The following is a 23,115-nucleotide window of genomic DNA, read 5'->3' on the forward strand; positions in this document are numbered from 1 at the left end:
TTATGAAGGTCTACCAAGACAACAAGTATACATTGTACCACATTATGAAGGTCTACCAAGACAACAAGTATACATTGTACCACATTATGAAGGTCTACCCAGACAATAGTTATACAATGTACCACATTATGAACATTTACAGTGATAACAAGTATACAATGCACCACATTATGAAGGTCTACCAAGACAACAAGTATACATTGTACCACATTATGAAGGTCTACCCAGACAATAGTTATACAATGTACCACATTATGAACATTTACAGTGATAACAAGTATACAATGCACCACATTATGAAGGTCTACCCAGACAACAGGCATACATCGTATCACATTATGAAGGTCTACCAAGACAACAGGTATGCAATGCACCATATTATGAAGGTCTACTAAAATAGGTATACACTGTGTCACAGAATTGTATAAATCCTTTTATTTATTAAATACATGTACTCCAGTTTCGTTTTTCTGTACAACGATACCTGACGATGATTTATGTATATTGTACAATATTTCAAAACAGTGAGTTCAGTTCATCCTATGATGCACGCGCAAAGTGCTTTCAATGGTTAGAACTGAATACTTTCAGCGCACAGATGATGTATGGCGACATTGTCTGTGCATGAATGCCTCACCATAAGTCTAAATCTACACATTATGGAATGTCTTGTCAGTGAGCGGTCTACTTTAAGGACTTGCACACTTTCAGCTGTAGAGGTACGTGAATTATTTATTAATTTCTTGTGTATAAGTTATAACAATTGTACTAACATGTTTATTTTTGTATATTTTCTATGTAGCTTTGGCTTCTGTAGAATAATGCAAATATTTTCTATTCTTGTTTGTGACTTAGCAAGAGATTTATATTAGCAATATAAAATTGCATTTTTAAGAAACATTTAGTACCGTAGGATTCTTGTTGGGCATGGGTAGGTTTACTTCTGATCCTGTGTATTTTTCTGTAATAATTATAGTGCTGATAATGTAATCTGTGTAACTGACCATATACAATGTCATTATGTTTTATCATATATGATTGTGTCATGCATAGTACACAGTGTTAGTTGTATTTTCTAAGTTGTAGCTGTTGAGCTGATCAAGAGTCAATGTGGTACCAGCTGTAGGGCTAGCCATAGCAGCTGTAAAGATGAACCATAGCAGCTGTAGAACTGAGTTAACAGTGTTGCTGGTCGAGTACCAGGTGATCGGGCATTGCTGACCAATTTGGTGGGTGCTGATTGCTTGATTGACCAAGGAACTGAATGGTGGTCAGTGACTACCTGGAATACGGACTGTTTGATTGACCAGTGTGACTGGCAGCCAAGTGTGCTGGTGATGGAGTGTGTAACTCCATACATGTAATCTTTTAGCTGTGGACTAAATCTGTAATACCCAGTGTTTTGGGACTCTAAGGATATTTGGTATATCTGTCTCTTTGTTTTCATCATTTTACTACTTTTTCACTAGCTGTGTGAATACATTTTACTATAAGAGTAAAGTACCAAATCTTTTACTATTTGAGTAAAACACACCATTCTTTTCATCATGTGAGATCACTGTGAATCATTCACCTTTGTCCTTGTACTGTGTAAGGTCATTTATCTGTATTTTGATTTGTTGCATTATTGGGTTCGTGCGGATTATGTTAACATGTCCAATATTTGGATCTTACACACGCATGTATTAATCATAATTCTTTTCTCCTTCAAGTCATTTATCATTAAACACTGTATTTGTATCACCATCAAAAGTGTTCTGTTGTAAATCCAAAATCCAACCCTATTACACATTGTACCACATTATGAATTTCTACCAAGACAACAGGTATGCAATGCATAAAGGTCTACCAAGACAACAGGTATACCGGTACAGTGTACCACATTATGAAGGTCTACCAAGGCAACAAGTATGCAATGCACCACATTATGAAGGTCTATCAAGACAACAGGTATACATTGTACCACATTATGAAGGTCTGCTAAGACAACACGTATGCAATGCACCACATTATTGTCTACCAAGACAACAGGTATGCAATGCATCACATTATAAAGATCTTATAGGACAATAGGTATACCGTGTACCACATTATGAAGGTCTAATAAGACAATAGTTATACACTGTACCACATTATGAAGGTTTACTATGACAATAGGAATACACTGTACCACATTATGAAGGTCTACTATGACAACAGGTATACACTGTACCACATTAAGAAGGTCTGCTATGACAATAGGTATACCATGTATCAAACTATGAAGGTCTACTAAGAGAATAGTTGAACGCTTTATCACATTATGAAGGTCTACTATGACAATAGGTATACACTGCACAACATTAAGAAGGTCTACTATGACAATAGGTATACACTGTACAACATTAAGGTCTACTATGACAATAGGTATACACCGTACAACATTAAGAAGGTCTACTATGACAATAGATATACCGTGTACCAAACTATGAAGGTCTACTAAGAGAATAGTTATACACTGTATCACATTAAGAAGGTCTACTATGACAATAGGTATACCGTGTATCATATTATGAAGGTCTACTAAGACCAGTGTTTCCCTTTACCCTCATTGGTGCTTCAGAGACCCAATTTTTTTTAAATCTGACCCCCAGTTTTGATACCAAAGTTTGGTTTTTACTCAGTCTAACCTCCAGTTTTGACACTATGAAGATTTTTGACTGTCACTCTTGCACCCCTCGGGGTTACACTGACTAAGACAATAGTTATACACTGTAATACATTAAGAAGGTCTACTCTGACAATAGGTATACACTGTACAACATTAAGAAGGTCTACTGTGACAATAGGTATACACCGTACAACATTAAGGTGTACTCTGACAATACGTATACACTGTACAACATTAAGGTCTACTATGACAATAGGTATACACTGTACAACATTAAGAAGGTCTACTATGACAATAGATATACCGTGTACCAAACTATGAAGGTCTACTAAGATAATAGTTATACGCTGTATCACATTAAGAAGGTCTGCTATGACAATAGGTATACCATGTATCAAACTATGAAGGTCTACTAAGAGAATAGTTGAACGCTTTATCACATTATGAAGGTCTACTATGACAATAGGTATACACTGCACAACATTAAGAAGGTCTACTATGACAATAGGTATACACTGTACAACATTAAGGTCTACTATGACAATAGGTATACACCGTACAACATTAAGAAGGTCTACTATGACAATAGATATACCGTGTACCAAACTATGAAGGTCTACTAAGAGAATAGTTATACACTGTATCACATTAAGAAGGTCTACTATGACAATAGGTATACCGTGTATCATATTATGAAGGTCTACTAAGACCAGTGTTTCCCTTTACCCTCATTGGTGCTTCAGAGACCCAATTTTTTTTAAATCTAACCCCCAGTTTTGATACCAAAGTTTGGTTTTTACTCAGTCTAACCTCCAGTTTTGACACTATGAAGATTTTTGACTGTCACTCTTGCACCCCTCGGGGATACACTGACTAAGACAATAGTTATACACTGTAATACATTATGAAGGTCTACTAAGACAACAGGTATACAGTGTACCACATTATGAAGGTCTGCTAAGACAACAGGTATACAGTGTACCACATTATGAAGGTCTGCTAAGACAACAGGTATACAGTGTGCCACATCATGAAGGTCTACTAAGACAACAGGTATACAGTGTGCCACATCATGAAGGTCTACTAAGACAACAGGTATACAGTGTGCCACATCATGAAGGTCTACTAAGACAACAGGTATACAGTGTACCACATTATGAAGGTCTACTAAGACAACAGGTATACAGTGTACCACATTATGAAGGTCTACTAAGACAACAGGTATACAGTGTACCACATTATGAAGGTCTGCTAAGACAACAGGTATACAGTGTACCACATTATGAAGGTCTACTAAGACAATAGTTACACACTGTACCACATTATGAAGGTCTACTAAGACAACAGGTATACCATGTACCACATCATGAAGGTCTACTAAGACAATACTATACACTGTGCCACATCATGAAGGTCTACTAAGACAACAGGTATACCATGTACCACATCATGAAGGTCTACTAAGACAACAGGTATACCACGTACCACATGATGTAGGTCTATTACAACAATAGGTGTAACATGTACCATATTATGAAGATCTACTAAGACAATAGTTACACACTGTACCACATCATGAAGGTCTACTAAGACAATACTATACACTGTACCACATTATGAAGGTCTATTAAAGACAATAGTTATACAATGTTAAAATCAGGTCTCCACCAACAGTATAGACTCCACCAGGTACCCACTTTGGTCTGTGAAGATTTTATTCATTCTAGATACTGGTGATAATTTACTAAGAAATCAACTTTGATGAAATTACAGTTTTTGTTCATGATTTACACTGTATGGCATGTAGTAGAAATATTTCCTTGCCCTATTCATATGCTTTTGTACATGTAGATCATTGAAAAATGGGTGAAGAAGCACAATTTACTTACTGAAATCAAGGTCTGGAAACTGGAAAAAAGAAGAAAAAAACGTCATACAAATAATGGCTCATATAATAAGTGTGAATATCTGCAGTTTTTACTAGTCATCCATGTAGACACTTGTTTATCACCTGACTGGAGATTACTGACCAATGGGTCTCAATGACCCAACCCTTGAAAAAGGTATGCGTTATGCTAAACTTACTGTGCAAAAAGCATCATTTTTCTTTTAGATTTATGATGACCACAATCTTTAATATTCAGACCCAAAATCTGTGGGTTTTTTTAAAAATTACCTGTAAGTGCAGTCTATCCACAAAAATTGGTCAAAGAACTCTTAAACAAAAGTTATTCCGCAAAACCCAATATTTCTTTGAACCAGAATGACCCGGATGTTTAATTCTTGACCCCAAAACTTAATAGGCCCCCTTCCATTCCTTAAGTAAGCAAATTATGATGTCAACACCATTTTACTTCTTTTACTCACTCTGACCTTCATCTAAGACCCCAAATCAAAAGCTTTTTACTTACCCCAAGCAATCTGCAATGTTTGGTCCAGGTATGAGATGTACATGTAGAACTAATTATTATTGTTATTGTGCAGAAACTATTTTCTCCTTTTAGTCAAAGCAGAGATAGCAAAATTTTTGTAGTAAATTGTTTTTACTATAATACTCAAATGATCACATGACATTAGGATAACTGTCTTTGCTACCTCTAAATCCAGCCCTTCTGTGTGTGTGTCTGTGTAAAACTACATATAAAATAAAGGGAAACAACTCATATGCTAACTCCCTTTTTAACCAATTGGTAGCAACCACTGAATCAAGTTTAAACCAATTCCTTTGATTACTACTTGAGTGACACCTTAAAGGATGCTTGCACTGCGGGAAGGATGGGAGGATAATTATAGGAGAAACATAATTAACTAATACATGTGCTATCTCTGTCAAATATATTACCTGATCACATTACATTAATTATGACAATAGGTAAGGAAAAGGAAATGCTAACATCCTACCTCTAACTGTGTCACCCTGCAGGAGCATGTTTGTTCATTAAATGGATTAACTTTTCCTAATGTTAGTTTTGCAAACAAGAGACAATTAGTTTATATACATGTGGGAGATCCCTGTGGGATTCTGCACTTGAGTATTGTCTCGTGATCAAAGTTTTCCAGGTGAATCCAGCAAAAGTGGCAAATTTACGTCTGGATCAAGGTTGTGCTTTCATAAATGGGGAATATTCACGGTCTGTACAGCTACCAATAACCCAGAAAGGCTCAGTTTTCTCCTTAGCTAGGGCATTTGATTCAAATGACAGCTAGAGAAGGCAGACGGCATTCCATTCAGCCGATGATGCTATTTCCTGAATTTTGAAATTACATTTAAGGCACGGAAGCCGCTCGTATATCATGAGCTGAAATGCTCATTAATGTACCTGATCCTCTGAGAGCTAAGAGAAAAATGATTTAATAATTCCCTTTAGCCAAGTGGCTAGTGTTCATGGGGTTATGTCTTGCATTCTTGCCTTCAGAGGTAGATATACTCTTTTACACCTGATGTGAATATTGTTCCATGCATCTCAAGTAACAACTGAAGGTACATACAGGGTCCTGCTGCTCTGCAAGTCTCAACAGATCGATCAAGGAGAATTAACTAATATTTATTGTTGGTTGACTAGTGATAGCAAGTTGTTCTTAGGAAGGAAGCATGTTGTGTCATCAGAATGACTGAACCATCAGAACAGAACTGCACGTATGTAGTTCAGATCTATATGTATTACAAAGATAATGAAACTGGTCAGGGACCACTGTAGCAGATGGGAGGCAATGCCTCCATCTATCAGGCAGTACCTTCTTTCAGTTTAAATTTAAGCAGAAATGAAGGAGACCTTTTTGAGGGATACCACTAATAAAGATCTCAATTCCACTAATTGCCTGATAAGTCTATGGAAGTGCATCAATACTTCTATCCAGCTGTTTGACAACCAGTGCTTAGAAGAGATGCTATGCCAACAAGTCAAGCATCTGCTATGACCAAACAAAGGACACCTCACAGGTATGGGTAATAAAGAAACCCCAGTGTTGAAACACTTTAGCCAACCAGGCCACAACATAAACTGTGTTCACTATCAGGTAATAAAAATCATCCAATCATATCCAAGTCTCTCAAGTAGCAAATTTTATTGAAAGGATAGAGAACTTTATATGATACACCAATTACATACTCTAAGGCTTGTAGGAGTCAACATATGTTTAAATAGGAATCCAGGCATTTATAACCTCATGTATGACTGCTTCACTGACTCAAATTTTGTTAAATTTGGCCACATTAAAATCTGGGAGAAAGTCCATTTGGGAATAGTGGTAGTGAGAATGGTCTGGATGTCAAAACTGGACAGCAGGGTGGTGATTACCTTGTTATGGATAAAATGATCCCTTCCATTAAGTCCAAACTTGTATGAGATCAATGAACAGTTATCATTGATTGTGATTGGGGTCAACTTCATGTCTTGAAGAGATAGAAGTTCACCATTAGGGAATGGGTGCTGAGAGTCGGGTAACATCAGTCACTATATTTTCCTCAAAGTGGATAATATTCTGCTGTTGTGATCCTCTCCATTATTGAAGCTCCAATCTCCTTTTCATCAGGACATCCCTAAAAGGGCCAGAAGTGAAGGACATGTAGGGAATAGTGGTGATCTCAACTAGGGCTGTCAATGGGTACTCGGGTACCCGACCGTATTGAAAAACCCGGGTATTGAAACGTAAACGCGGGTACCCGTAAAAAAAATCGCCACACTCGCCAACCACTTCAAACAGGTGTGACAGCTATGGCTTTAATTAGAAACCAGATCCCTGCTTAATATAAATAAACAATACATCAGAGAGTCTGTTTGGATTAATAAAATTCATTGGTATTGTGCAACAGGACAAACCGTTATCCCCGAGGCATTATATACCAAGGTTAAAACATAGCATTGTTCTACAGGTAATAAACCTCTTTGTAGACGATAACTATTGATTGTGGGTGCTAAATGATCGGTACATTGCGTGCTCTTTTAATGAAATCCAGATGGATACCTTTGATTTCCGAACACACAAGAAATCCCACAATTTATATTATGAACAATTATCACCTAGACACCTTGAAATCCTCGTACACACACACACACACACACACAAAGACGGTTTTAACGCATTACTCTTGACATGTGGTAAAGCTGCTTTACACGCATGCGTGGGTAATTCAAATCTGTGGTCAAAAGCCGATGAATAAACGTGGTCTGTTCTAACAAGGGCTTATACTTTAAAAAAAGGTGAGTGTTCTAAAGGATTTAACGCGGCTGATCACAGTGATCATTAAAAGTTGGATTATACCTACCATCTGTGTACAAAGGTCATTCTAAATAAATTTATTAATTAATAGCGTGCGATCAGATCATTCGCAGCTACATCGGTGCGGACGCATCAGACCGAGTAGTGCATTACACGGTTAGCCTCTATCGCCATATAAAATATTAAAGAAATGGGGATAACAATTAGTTGGTCTACGGTTGTACATGTCATTCATGTGCTAACGGGTACCCGTTAAATTTCGCAACGGGTACCCGGGTTGGTTTTTCGTGATTTTTGACAGCCCTAATCTCAACAGCTTGAGCTGAGTGGGGGCTGCTGTGACTTGTTTGGGTCTGTCAGTAAAACAAGCAGATTACTGATCCAATATAGTAGGGCAATCAGAGCTACTGCAGTCTGTTCCACTCATTTCTAATACTCAGAGGAAAGGTGTGTGCCCCCATTACCAACCAGATGATTAAAAGAACATACACACAACTGTAGGAAGCACTTGTTCTCTCTTGATACTGAATCAGCCAGGTCACGGAGATGTCATTAATGTCAGACTTGATATTTGGAGTACCCTTAAAGGTATTCTCTTACCATGAGGTAAAGGTCTGATGATTCCTTCCCATCATCACAACTGAACTGCCCATCATTATCATAACCAGGTTTTCATGAACATGTTCTGTACACATGTGGAAGTCATTGAGAAGGCTTTCATTTCCAAGATGTTCATATAAAGGACCTTCTCTTAAAAAGAGTCCGCATTCCACTTACCATTGTAGGTCCAGTATTAAACAGGTCCAACCCACACTGAGCACACTAAGGCACCTAACAATGTCTTGTTTGATGCTTTCTCTGACGCAAGAGCTTTACTTTTGATGTCTTTGGGAGAAAGACTCCATTTTCATCTATTAAGAGTTTCATATTTATTTAGATGGACAAAATGTTAAGATGGGATAAGGACAGCCTTCTCTACATTGATTATCCACCACACAATGAGGGAAGTAAGATTGTTCAAACTGTGAACCAAAAACCAAACTTACCAAATGCTTTTGTGGTGTGTTGTGCGGGAACATCACTGTCAATGTTAATTTTACTTCCCCATGCCATCACCAGATTCACTAGTTTTTAAGCCGAGTGATATACCAACAAGGATGCTCGCTTTGTGGGGTGGAATGGAGGGTTTCTAAGTAATGTGATTGGGTGAGTATTCAAGGAGAAACATAATTTACTTAAAAATTTGCCTTCCAAGTCACTTTAATGTTAGGAGATATCATCTGGGCTACCACCAATGGACCCAACAGATTAAAGTTTTGAAGGTTGACTCTGCATGCTCACCAAACAGATTCTATTAAGTCTTGGACTGAAACATTATATTCCAATGTGAGGGTTGCAGAGACTGCTCTAGTTTCATGAGCTGATATCTCCATGAGGTGAATCTGATCTTTTGAGTACAGAAGGTATAAAACCCACTTCAGCCACAAAGCTTTTGCTTATGGGGTTATACCCTGCTTCCCGGCTTTCACAAGAAGAAAAAGTGGCTTGCATGTGACACAACTAGCCTGTGTGCTTCAAGTAGTATTTAAGGCAGTGAACAGGGTCTTGCATGGCCACTGCTCTCAATGTGTCTATGGAAGAGTGTGTGTGATTTGGATTTTCAACATAGCTATAACAATTTTTCAGCCATATCGCTATGATATCTGCAATGTGGCAGTTTATAATGATGTCTAGCACTGGGGCATCATGCTGCAGACATGTAGCATGATGTCCCACCCAGTCACATTATCCTGACACCAGGCTGACCAGTCCTAACACTAGCCTCTTAATGCTGAGCGCCAAGCAAGGTAGCCATTAGTACCATTTTTGTAAGTCTTTGGTATGACTCGGCTGGGGATTGAACCCACAACCTCCCGTATCCGAGGCTGATGCTCTAAACACTAGAAAAGAAGGAATGTACAACAACTCTCTGACTGCTGACTAATGGGAGCCAATTTTTGGTCACAAAGCCTGGTTGTGTCAAGAGGAAGATCAAACCACCTTATCTGAAATGAAGATCGTTTGGGTCAACAGAAAGGGCATGCAACTAGCTCATGTACATGCTGAAGCTAATGCTATCAGGAAACATGTTTTGCATGATAGTGATTTCAGTGAAGTGTGCGTTAAAGGCTTGAATTGATCTGAATTATATATGTATAAATGGTGGAGGAAGAACCCAGGAAAACCCCGGAAAGAACCACTGACCCATGAGAAGCTACTAGCAAGCTTTCTCATATATCCACATTGGCTGAGCCTGAGACTCGAACCCATGCAGACAGAGGTGAGATGGCAGTGATCCATAACGGTGAGCACTTTAGAGTACTTGGCCACTCAGGGGCCCCCCTTGATGGCAATTGTGAGACTACAAAATGATTCTACTGTATTCACAGACACAGTTTGTTGTGGTGCTATTATGCATCTTCAAAGTGGTAGCAAGTGGACCTTGACATCACCCATGGGACCCATAACAAATTCTACTGTATTCACTGATGCAGTATATTCTGGTGCAGTTTCTACATCTGCATAATGGGTTGTGAGGGCATCTCAACAAACTCAATGAGACTAATCATGAACTGGGTCTGAGTTGTTGTGAAAAGTGCTCGTTTCTTGCAGCAATTGAGCTGCTGTTACAAACTGATGTACCAAGTATTTTTTTGTACCCAAGTGCTTTCCTGAGGTGTGGGTTGGATTCAGAGGTAGCATGGATATTATCATGTAATGTGATCAGGTAATGTCTGCTCTCCTTCTTACAAGCAATTATTATTATGTGTACTGACTGACATATATAAGAGACTGAAGTGCTTGTATGAGCTTGATCAAAGCACATGGAAAACAAACATCCTGTAACATGTATGGACTTCCAATAAACATAGCAATATTCTCTACAGTCCTGTAACATGTATGGACTTCAATAAACATAATCAGCAATATTCTTCTCAGAGTCCTGTAACATGTATTGACTGACAATGAACAAAGCAATATTCCCAACAGAGACCTTTAACATGTATGGACTTTCAATTAATAAAATTGGCAATATTCCCAATAGAGTCCTTTAATATGTATGGACTTCCAATTAACAAAACTGGCAATATTCTCAACAGAGTCCTGCAACATGTATGGACTTCCAATGAACAAAGTAAGCATTATTCTCAATAGAACATCCCTTTCATTAAAATGAAACAATGCATGCCCTGAATCAGTGCTCACCTGATTAGGCGAGTAAGTGGAAAATTCATTCAACCACCAGAAACAACACCCACCATTTAGAGCTGGATGTATACATCATAAACCCCTGCACGGTGACCCTGACCTCAGACATTTTGATGAATACATCTTAAACCCCTGCACAGTGACCCTGACCTCTGACTTTTTTATACCAAAAATCTACATGCTTCTTCCCCAACGCAAGTGCAAGCAATCTAAAATGTCTGGTAACTATAGAAGGCAGATAAATGATCTTACAGTGCAGATGAAACTGGTAACAGAAAAATTGAAAAGAGCATAAAATTTTACACCCTGCCTTATCACAGGTGTATAATTAAAAAACCTACCAATGAGTTTAACTAATCCTCAAATAAAGCTAATCAGTTTTGGACAATGTTCTTGTACTAGTTTGTTAAGCACTTCTTTCACTTATATTAACCTGAAATCAATGCATTTTTAAATTTACTGTACTACACTACTTATTATGCATATAACTGACATATAATTGATGCCAGCTTATTAGTTTAAGATTTCCTTCATAACTAATATCAATTTATATACCCATTACAACACAAATAGTTTTACTTACAATAAAACAATAAAATTTATTATTCCCCAAAATATATCTGGTATTATGGAAACTCTCCATACTGTCTGAGAATCCTTCACTTGGCCTGAAAGGGAAAATAAAACATGAAAATGGCTATAACATATTATTTGCTGCAATTTTTTTATTGACCTTGCTCTGAATCTCTTCAGAATTTTTATTCATGGTTGTAAATTGTATAGAATACTTTTTGTTACAAATTGTATGCACAATTTGGCTGTTAAAAATGCAAATTACATAGGATCTATAAATACGTGTTTATGTACATGTTGACAATTAGTAATAATAATTGTAATTATAAGACTTAAAATGGCACCAAAGTTGTTTTTTCTCATAAACTGATGGGATATGGAAGTTTCAAGAAGAATTCTGTGTTCCACTGGTTGCACATGGTCATGTCAATATAGGTAGAATACAAGATGGGCCTAATTTAAAATTAAAGGGGCCCTGGGCCATTGGATTTCATTACTAATTTAAAATTAAAGGGGCCCTGGGCCATTGGATTTCATTACTAATTTAAAATTAAAGGGGCCTTGGGCCAATGGATTTCATTACTCACACTCCAGTTCTTATCTAAAGCAAAATTCCTGCTAAATGATGTATGAAACCCAAATTTATCATCCTTGACTATCAGATTATTTGTAGCACTGGACATTTTAAAAAAATATCAATTATTATATCCAGTTCCAGATTAAATCAATAAACTACAACAGTATCCAGAGTGGAGATTTTTTAAATTAATATAATGAAGGACCGCTCCGGTGGCCTAGTGGTTAGAGCGTCCGCATCGGATGCGGGAGGTCGTGGGTTTGATCCCCGGCCGAGTCATACCAATGACTTACAAAAATGGTACTAACAGCTGCTTCGCTTGGCGCTCAGCATTAAGAGGTTAGTGTTAGGACTGGTCGGCCCGGTGTCAGGATAATGTGACTGGGTGGGACATCATGCTACATGTCTGCGGCATGATGCCCCAGTGCTAGACATCACTATAAACTGCCACATTGCAGACATCATAGCGATATGACTGGAAAATTGTCAAAGCTACGTTAAAAATCCAAATCACAAATCACATATAATGTAGGATTGCACTCAACAAATTTAATGTCGATACATGTTAGAGCCAGTGATGTAGTACCATAAAATCGTATCAAACTTACGTACTCATTATAGTATACCGTATATATATATAAGGGCTCAACAATTTAAAGTTCTGAGGTTGGGGGCCTGACAAAATTTTATTTATTATTTTTAGTTGGAAAAAAATATCTTGGTCTGATTCAACATGAGCCTGACTGGGCAGTGGGTAATGTGACATTTTTTAAGGGTGTGCATCCATTTTTCACAAGAAAATGCTTAACTTAAAACTTAAAGTAATATGTATAGTTTTTTTTTTAGCAGCGAGCTGAAATGGTTGCAATATATGTATAATACACATAGATAAAGCCAGTGTTAAAGTTCATGTGCCTCCTGTTCAGCAAACCAGGTAAAAAAGACTACCATACCTGTCAACTTGCATGGGTTACCCATAATTTGTACAGATTTTTTTTTCATTTTCGTTAGTGCATGTCCATACAATCGATTTATATGTTGTTTCTTATAATAATAATAATAAAAAAATTAAAAGTAAATCCCAGCTCTGGACATTATTTTTTTATACATTGAGCATGGACCAGAATCGTCTTGAATAATGTGAAAGCAAGGTGGGGATAGCTCTAGTATGCTAACATTAGGCCCGGAGATCAAAACAGGTCTTTTTTTACACCCATACCCTGTGTTATAGTGATAATGTCTTGCATACAATTTTTGGTTTGTGTGTCAAGTAAATCCCCATAGCTGGAATTATCTAAATTTTAGCATGTTTTTTAAGGTGAGTAAAGGCACAACAAAATATTTAAATTGCATTCAAGTTTTTATTCTCCAAAACATGCATTCTAGTATATTTTTAGAAAGAGCAACGATTAACCATTTTTTAAGATATATTGGAAAAGTTTAGAGGATGTGCATTGCTTGAAATTAAGTTTTGAATTAACTGGGTCAGTAATGTAGTGCAAACAGGAAGATGCATTGCCAGCATGATGGAAGTAGTATGGATACACTGTGACGTCATTCACGGGCTTGAAAAAATGTTACACAGCAAATTTATATCAACTTTTTAACCAAATCTAGCACACCATATAGCAAATTCATAACTTTTCAAACACCAGATATGCAATTTTAATAGAACTGATCACCAGCTTAAAAGGTATAAACTTATGAACTGCTACTTTTGTGATTTTTTTTATTTTTAGATTTCAATTTTTTGACAGCTTCAGACATATCTTAAGTTTATGGGGGAAAAATAAAAAAATGTTATAATGATACCATGATCATCCAAAGATGATGCTATTACACCTTGAAAAAGTATTTTCTAAATACCTTGCACATAAATATTTTTTCACTAGTAGCAACACTTTCATTTCTGAGCTTCTGCACACCAGATTCATGAACTGCTTAAAGATGAGTTTGAGGATTATTGCATGCTGCCTAATGAGTTTTGGTCTTTGTAAGGTTTTTATTGGTCTGGCATGAAGGTTTTCATCTGAAGGGTTTGCCAGGTATGGACTAAAAGTGTGTTAGTAACTATCCTCATCTCCCTTATCTCAATACCTAAGTTGTAAAAACAGGTGCTGCTAAGGTAAAAAGCCATGTGAGAATAATGAGCTGAAATGACTGAAATTTGACAACAATTATAAAACTGGAGATAAAATGGTAAAAATCAACTGTTTGATTTATTCCAATACTGCTGCCCGCTGTCTTGACAGTACAATGTATGCTGTAGATTTTATTTTCGGTCTCATATATTCTGACATTTTCTTTTACTGCAGTGATCAAGTTTCAAAAGGCCTAACCACAAAAGAAAAAAGGAAATAAATGACTCTGGCAAAGTCAACTATAATATATCTAAATATACTAAAAGAAAAGAGGAAAGGAACTTGGCCCATGACATTAATATGTCACTGGGGCAATAGTACGACCCTAAATCGGAAGATCAAAACTTTTGGAACTCAGACCTCTAGTCCACCCAACTGGAGATCAGAAAGTACATAAATTTTGACTTCATGGGATAAAAAACTTACAAATATCACAGGTAAAAATGAAATAAACCCTGCAAAATTTTTCCTAACATTATTGTTTTTCAAACATGGACATATACAGATATTACTTATGGGTGGACAGGGTCAACCCACACCAAATACACTTTTAAATATAAACAGGGTGTCACTTCTAAGTCCTAACCAGCTCTATGTGCTGGGATGGGGCTAAGGAGTGTCAACAATTAAGAACACACACATACACACAAGTTCAGCTTCACTCGCTTCTTGGTCGTATATTAGTCCTACAGTGTAAGACATATCACATGTCATTTATGTTTTAGAGCTACATCATACTACCCAAATAATGGCCTTGTATAGTGTGTTCTAATGTCAGTTAAGATCGTAACGAGAAGTCAAATTTCAGGAATATCTTACACACTTGGCAGCCCATATCAACACTCTTCCACAAATTGATATATAATTAATATACTTATTGTGCTGTTTTTATTCTGGTGGAACCAAAATCTGACACTAGCAAATGGACACATTTTCATGTTCCATTGACATACATTTGAATTTGTTAAAATGCAATAGTAGTCGAGGTATGCCAAAGTATGTTCAAGTAGGTTCATGTGGGGGATGTGTTTCTTGAACGAAATGAAACGTTGCTTACAGTTCCAGTAGGCATAACATATATTTTTGTATTCATTTCGATAAAGTATAATATTTCCAATTAACCAGATTTCGGCATTCCCGTCTTTCATCACTTTCCAGCCAAATGAAATGTATGCCAATGAAACTTGAAAATAGGTCCATTTCTTTTGTGAGAATTTGAATCTATTTAGAGAAAAGACATCAGAGTAAGTAAAGTCTGACTAAAACATAATGACTTTACTTGTAGAAAAGCATCGTTACTGGCAGCCAGTTGTGTGAGATATTCCTGTAAATTTGACTTTCATTACACTGTTAGTCGATATCAAAACATGCTACACAGCACTGTTACAGACCTGCCAACCCTGACGAGTTCGTGTCAGTGAGGCCATTGATTTTTTCCCCATAAGATTGACCCGTTTTCAGTTAGGTGTAACAAAATACATGTATCAATAACTGCTATTGTAAAGATGGAAAACATAATCAAAAGTTCAACACATCGACAATAAACATGTTCAACTGAAAAGTTTGTAAAGTACACGTAGACTTTATTTACCACTAGTACAGTAGTTCCAAACCTTATGCAGCTCAGTGGCTTGTTGCTATCTCTCAACATGACATGATTCTCGGAAATTCTTTTCCATTTCACATGATGACGGCAATAATATCTTTCGCCATGAGACATACTCAAATTGGCATGTGATGTCCAATAAACATAATTGTGTCCTTTCCAGCTTTTATTCACAAGAATCTGAATACTCCTTTTTATTCTTCTGTGTTGATTATGAACACTTTTTTTAGAAGCTTATTTTCCCTTTTGTCTTAAACATGCATCACTTTCTGGATGCCATTTTTTAAAATTCTATAATCAACAGTTTGATCATGCAGATGCTTCACATGAACAAACAGGTGCAGTTTAAAGCATCTGGGGTGCTGCTGTAAAGTAATTCTGGTTCCCTAATTTCACTAATTCTAAGATAAAACCTGGATCACAATAAAACACAGATAAACCAATTATCCAGATTTTTCAGCAACGATCATTTTTTCGTAGTTTTTGCGACTATGCCATATTTTAATGGTAATTTTCTTTAAGACTTATGGCAATTTTGTAAGAGTTGGCAGGTCTGCTGTTATTTAGACAGCAAGACCCAGACACCCAAAACATAAATATCAGCATTGAGGTCTTACATGTAGGACTACCACCATGTCAACTTATTCTGCACATCGGGTAATTCTGCACAACGATACATCATTTCTGTAAACATTGGCTCAAACGTTATTTTGGTTATAAAATCCATTTGTATCAAGAAAGAAATATTGTATTTTAATTAAGAAAAGTAATTTTCATAATATGTACTAGAATACTGACTCAAAATGCATATGAAAACATGATTTCTAAATGTCAACATGAAGACACCCTCCATGAACCACTTGAACCTGTAACACAGAAAATCCTGTTTACTATGTATCTTTTAGAATCATACAAATAAATACATTATTTAAAAGATGGAAATGTATACCTTAAAAAAATCTAAATCCAAGTTTCCAATTTTGCAAAAAGTTGTCCCATATGTACAAAATTGTCTGCTACCCAACATGTCAACTTGCCACTAGAATGGGATTCTCAAGAAATTTCCTGGTGTATAGTACGTTTCTGAATTCTTTACTAATTTTTCCCAATAAACAAGATGTTGTAAATGCATTACATCATATTCATTGTTGTTTCTCTTCAACATAATAGCTTATTTTATACAAAATGTTGAAATTTACCTAAAATTTATTTACAAGATCGGTTTAGTTTGCTTAATATCTCTTGCCATTTATTGGCATTATTATGTTGAATTTTGTAAAACTAGCTAAAAATCTGACTTAATTACTCGACCAAACTGTTGACAGAAACAATCCAAAATAATGTATTTCATTTATATAGCCTGATAGATAAACATTACATCTTTTCAAAGCAGTGCGCAGAACAGGCTGACATATCGTGAGTCATGATAACACGGGGGTGGTATCCCGTGTATCAAAAATTATTACTATTTTTGAACAGAATATTTGGGTGATGATTGCTTCTTTTCAATGATAAGCATTGCAGTGGTTTATTTTCGTCAATCGGTCGAATTCAGTATGCTTTTCGCATCAGTATTGGTGACGGAAACCTTAGGTGCACAGAAATGCCCAAGAGCATTGTAAATGTAGCAATAACAATGTAACTAGAGTGCGCCACAGTCGGGGCAAGTGCAACCATCTTACTATTTTTGTACAGAGAGGGTACCCCTCTTTACGGGGCTCCCACTCTTTTAACTTTGATTTGATAATGTCATGAATGGCGGGAACATTTGACTTTTCTTTTAAAACTATATACATCATTGGTAAGAATTTGATATGGCTATGAGAATACTTTCATGATAAATCCACAAAATGTGTGGATCATGGTTGGTTTCACATTGGAGAGGTTTTGTTTATGTCACTAAATATAGAATGTGCCAAGAATATTGTGGTATTTATCATCATTTCGTGGGAATAGGGTTGTATTACAACATACCCATGTCTCATCTTTAACTGGAAATGTGGGTCAGTTCTCTCCCTTGAGCACCTAGTAGAGGTAGCAACCAAAGTCTGATGTTTAGTCAATACAATACAACAAAATCTGTGACAACATGAAATCACCTTCTCAGTATAATAAATATACATATATTTATTGTACATCAAGGTGATTTATTTTAAGGTACTTTACTGAAAAAACGTCAGACTCTTTCAGCAGCAACTATATACTCAATGAATATAAATATCATTGCTACTGCTACCTGTAAGCAGCAGTTTGTTTTTATTATTACTGCTACAAAATAGTATAAAACCTGCTTGATACCTTTGGATATGAAATTAATGTAGTAGTAAAAAAGAGTAATGCAAATGTATACTTGTACCTTTACAGATGAGATGTGATTGTTTTCTGTTTGAAGAATAAGACCCCCCACCCTGTAATAATTTAAAAGAAACCTTTTAAGTTTTTAAGGTTATTCACAGTTTAGGCTGTTGTAGCATCTATACCCCTGCATAAACATCTTAATTTGTCTGTCATTTTATTGTTATTTTACACTGTTTATAAAATAAGTTAAGATTGTTATGACAAAAAATGCAAGCACAATCCAACTATACAACAAAACAAATGCAAAATAAATAAATCAATAAATAAAAATAAAAAGTATATACAGTACTGTATTTAACTTTCACAGAAAATATTAGAGAAAAATAAATATTTTATGTAAACTTTCAGTCCTAAAGCAATATTTTTAGATGAATTAGTCTAAGCAATTTCTAATACAGGTAAGCATTTTAAAGGAATAAATACCTGGATTGGCTTGTTACATTGTCCTTATAGATTTCTTTTGAAAAGTAAGGAGGCAGATGTTACCAATCCCTTTTGTTTTTCACTTTCACATGAATAAAAACAAGCTTTACACATAGCTTTGGGATTGGATATACACTCATAATTATAAATTCTGAGTAATTAAAGCTGCAAATTCTGGATTAGCCGAGACATATTTTCCCAAAATTTCCATATATATATATATATATATATATATATATATATATATATATATATATATATATATATATATCCCACATACATTTGTACATTATGCCTCAAGAATAGTCTGGTTATATTCTCTAGTGACTGTATCATTAATTACCCGCCCCCTCCCAAAGAATTCCATTACTGGATTTGTTTTCAATATATACACTGTACAATTAATACTAACTTTTTGGAGAAATATTTTTGTTTTGCAGGCAATACATAAGTAGTTTGCATGAAAATAAGTATACTTTATTTGCTAATTTGTTTTTTCTGATGCCTTGACCTTCTCAAAAATACTATATTTATTAACCTGATATGAAATTTTAAATTTGGCCCGTTATCCCTAGTAAATGACGAAGCAACTCAAGAACAATTGAACTATTCCCTTTTTACCTCCATGAGAATTCTAATGACCTTCCATTCATTCACAAAGACAAAGAAATTGGTCAAGTACGAGTAAGGCCGGTTTTGAAATCAAATATCAAAACTAAAACATATATAATATGAGACTGTAACTGCTTGACTCCACTCACCGTCCGAAATGTAAACCATCTTTGCTGACGATTGCTTCCGGTTTCTTTAATCATGTATCTATTTAGCCTGGTTTCCAGTCATATTGTAGTAACCGTTGAAATATATACTTTAGACAGGTAAACAGTCTAATCACTTTACATCCGGTACCTTTAGAATCCCTTGGAATATAGTAAACATAAAAGGGATTGTCACATGTACTTAAGCATAGCTAGAAGCAGGAAGAATGATTGAAATGTGAAAAACAATGTTATTTGGCACTGGAATATTTTACTGTGATTCGCGTTGAAATGGCAGCAGTCAACGATTTCAGACCAGGAACTGGTGTAGCACCACAGATCTTAGTTGAATTATCCATCTCTTGTCGGTACGTCTCTGTAATCTTAATGAAGCTAATTTACGCACTTGTAAAGAACACACCGTACCAAACAAGCAGGGCTTTGTAATTTCACCTGTCACAATTGGTGACAGCTTGGCATATGAAATAACTGAAAGTTAAAAAGGTGGGAAAATATCAGTGTTGCCACCATTCCAAATCAGAATACTCGTACATGCAGATCGAAATTGTCATTATGTAATTGATTCAGTTTTATCATCAACAAATTAATTTGAATTTTTTTCTGCTGCCCTAGTTGTGCTTGTGCCCTAAGCACATGCTTAGTATGCTTAATGGGTAATCCAGTACTGCACATAAGCACGCCTTCTTCTCAGGAGAAGGTGGATAAACAGCAGACTTAGTTTTCATTTTCATTTTCAAAATGTACCTTTACTTTTTAAACTTTTGGATTGAAATAATGACAATTCTCAGACCCAATTTAAGTGCTGCAAAACCAACAGTTTTAGTTGTGAATGACTTAAAATACGGAAATACAGGGTCTGCAGTATGAATGGTGTATTACTGCATTAATAAGGTATGCAGAGAACTCGCCCTATGGAGAACTCGCCCCAACGTATCTGGAGAAGTCACCCCAAAACCCAGATAACCTTTTTATAACAGAATTAAAACATCTTTTTCGTGATTCATATTTAGATTTTTATTTATACGCGATCACAGAAGAGATATTAACTGGTAATCATAAAAAGCAATATCATAGTAATATTTCTAAGACGAAATTAAGTCTTTATATAATCTAATGAATGACTACAGTATAGTGATTAAAAAGGATGATTACGGTAGTCAGACACTATTATTATTATGAATCAAGAAGATTATGTTAAAGAAGTTGAACGTCAATTAAATGATGAAAACTACTACAAACATATTGTCGAAGATCCGGCAATAAAAATTAAATAAAAAATTTCAACATGCATTAATGAGAAGGCTAAAAAAAAATAAATTTGTATATGAGGAATTTTATACTTTCCCTCTTAACATGCGTACACCTCAATTCTACATATTACCCAAAACTCATAATGAAATCATACATTAAAGATACAACAAATTTCATTAAAATGTTGAAGTCTATTCCACGACTATCTGTTAATTTCAATCCTGGTATTATTAGATGTAACATCACTATATACCAACTCTCTGCATACAGTTGGTATTGAAGCGTGTAAATGTTTTCTTGATAACAGTCCTGATAATAGCACACTATCTTGTGATGATATTTGCATAATAATAAAACTTATCTTGAAAAATAATTATTTTCAAATTAATAATACGAATTGCATGCAAATAATGGGTACTGCAATGGGTATTAATATGGCTCCTTCATACTCTTCCCTTTCATGGGTAAATTTGAAAAGGATTTTCTTCAAAATGAAATGTTTAATCCATCCCTTTGGTTCATATTTCTGATGACATATTTATATCTGGAAGCAGTCAACTGAAGAACTGACAAAATTTATTGATCGCCTAAATCATTTTCATTTGACAATTAAATTTACTTATACTGCATCTAGTACGCATGTTTCATTTTTAGATGTAAATGTGATATGAAATATTGATAACACTATCTCTACAAATATTCATATCAAGGAAACTAATATCCACCAATATGTGGAATATTCTTCATGTCATCCCCTGTCATGTAAAAACGGTATACCATATAGCCAGTCGAAAAGATACAGACTCATTATTTCAGATGATTGTCAAGTACAAAATTCATTGAATAAATTACAAACATAATTACAAAATAGAAATTATCCTACACATGTAATTGATTCTGCACTGAACAAAGCCCATAATATTAATCAGCATGAGGCTTTAAACACAGCAGAATGTAAAATAGAGAGAGATGTAATTCCTTTCACAATAAAATCGAATCCTTCATTATGTAATCTACATCGTATAATTAATAAATTTTATAGTCTCCTAAATTTATCAAATAAAACCAGCGTAAAAGCACTTTGCAAAAATTAATTATCGCTTAAAGAAGATGCAAGAATTTGCAAGATTTTTTTTATTAGTACTAAACAGACAGAAAAAAACATTTTCGTCATCTACATGTAACATACACCGGTGCTCTCAATGTGCAAACATAAGAGAAACTACTAATATGAATAATAATCACTTTCATATATAAAATTACAGAGATCTGCAGTTTTCATCTAATATTTCAACACAGCTTAACACCAATAATCACTCTCTAAGTGAATTGTCTTTCATGCCAATAGATGTTGTGCATGGTGGCATGAATAGACTCAAAAAAGAAACTTTTTGGATTCATAAGTTAGATACTTTGTATTTTAATGGCATTAATACCAATGCACTATATAAAATTGTATTTTTTTTTTTTAAATTTATAATTTGTATATCATTTATAACAAAATAATTATATGTATGACTGTTTGTCTCTTTTATTTTATTATTTTACTGTTATGTAATTGTTGTTTTAAAATAAAAGACGTTATCCGTTTCTTTTAAAATATTTCGTGCCTGAAGAAGCACAAATTAAATGCGAAATTATTTGCACAAAATTTTCCACCCCACATGTCAGCAACATTGATTTGTGCCTCATTAGTGAATTTGGGTATAGAACGCGTGATCATGGTGTTATTATATATTGCAAAATAACGTCTTGTTTATTTTGCATTGGTAATTTAGTAGCGAAATATTACTTCTTGTTCAACTTGAAATAGTTTGCTATTATTGAGATATAATATCATTATGAACACTGACAAAAAAGAAGAAATAAACTAAATGATGGTACAAGTGATCTTTCAGAAACCATCCGAATTATGTGCATTAGCCATGAGGATGAACTCGGTAGCGACCGCATTTGTTGAGTAGGCATCAATGATTTTTATTGAGTTCAAGTATCATTTGTCAGTGGTTAGCAAATCTCAGTGAAAAATCAGATTAAATTGTTCAATTAGAGAGATAATAACATAACCCTTTGGCTTATTGACGGTCAGCGCCAATTCAGTCGATTTCAGGTTATAGAAGTCAATGCCATAAAGTCATCTCAGGATGACTTAGGTTATTAGGTTGGAACCATTTTATATATAAAACTGGGTGCCCCAAGTGGCCAAGTGGTCTAAAGCGCTCTCCATTACGGATCACTGCCATCTCACCTCTGTCTGCGTGGGTTCAAGTCTCGGATTCAGCCAATGT

The 23,115-nt window shown here is 35.3% G+C and overlaps 2 protein-coding genes across 2 annotated transcripts in view; one reads left to right on the plus strand and one right to left on the minus strand.

Moving 5' to 3' along the window:
* Nucleotides 1–19,673, minus strand: part of LOC149788563 (selenoprotein K-like) — a 40,768-nt gene extending 21,095 nt beyond the window's left edge. Inside the window, exons 1-3 of the mRNA XM_089974604.1 lie at nt 19,559–19,673; nt 11,703–11,787; nt 4,540–4,558 (exon numbers count right to left, since the gene is read on the minus strand). Of these exons, the coding sequence (XP_089830730.1) occupies nt 4,540–4,558; nt 11,703–11,787; nt 19,559–19,577 (123 nt within the window). The 5' untranslated portion in view covers nt 19,578–19,673. The remainder of the gene's footprint in view (nt 1–4,539; nt 4,559–11,702; nt 11,788–19,558) is intronic.
* A 29-nt stretch (nt 19,674–19,702) lies between these two features.
* LOC149788564 (copine-8-like) overlaps nt 19,703–23,115 on the plus strand; it is a 95,155-nt gene continuing 91,742 nt past the window's right edge. The window contains exon 1 of the mRNA XM_089974602.1: nt 19,703–19,923. Within this exon, the coding sequence (XP_089830728.1) occupies nt 19,847–19,923 (77 nt within the window). The 5' untranslated portion in view covers nt 19,703–19,846. The remainder of the gene's footprint in view (nt 19,924–23,115) is intronic.

The sequence above is a fragment of the Sinohyriopsis cumingii genome, chromosome 11 (assembly GCF_028554795.1).
Source record: "Sinohyriopsis cumingii isolate HCF-2022 chromosome 11, ASM2855479v2, whole genome shotgun sequence".
NCBI classification, from domain to species: Eukaryota; Metazoa; Mollusca; class Bivalvia; order Unionida; family Unionidae; genus Sinohyriopsis; species Sinohyriopsis cumingii.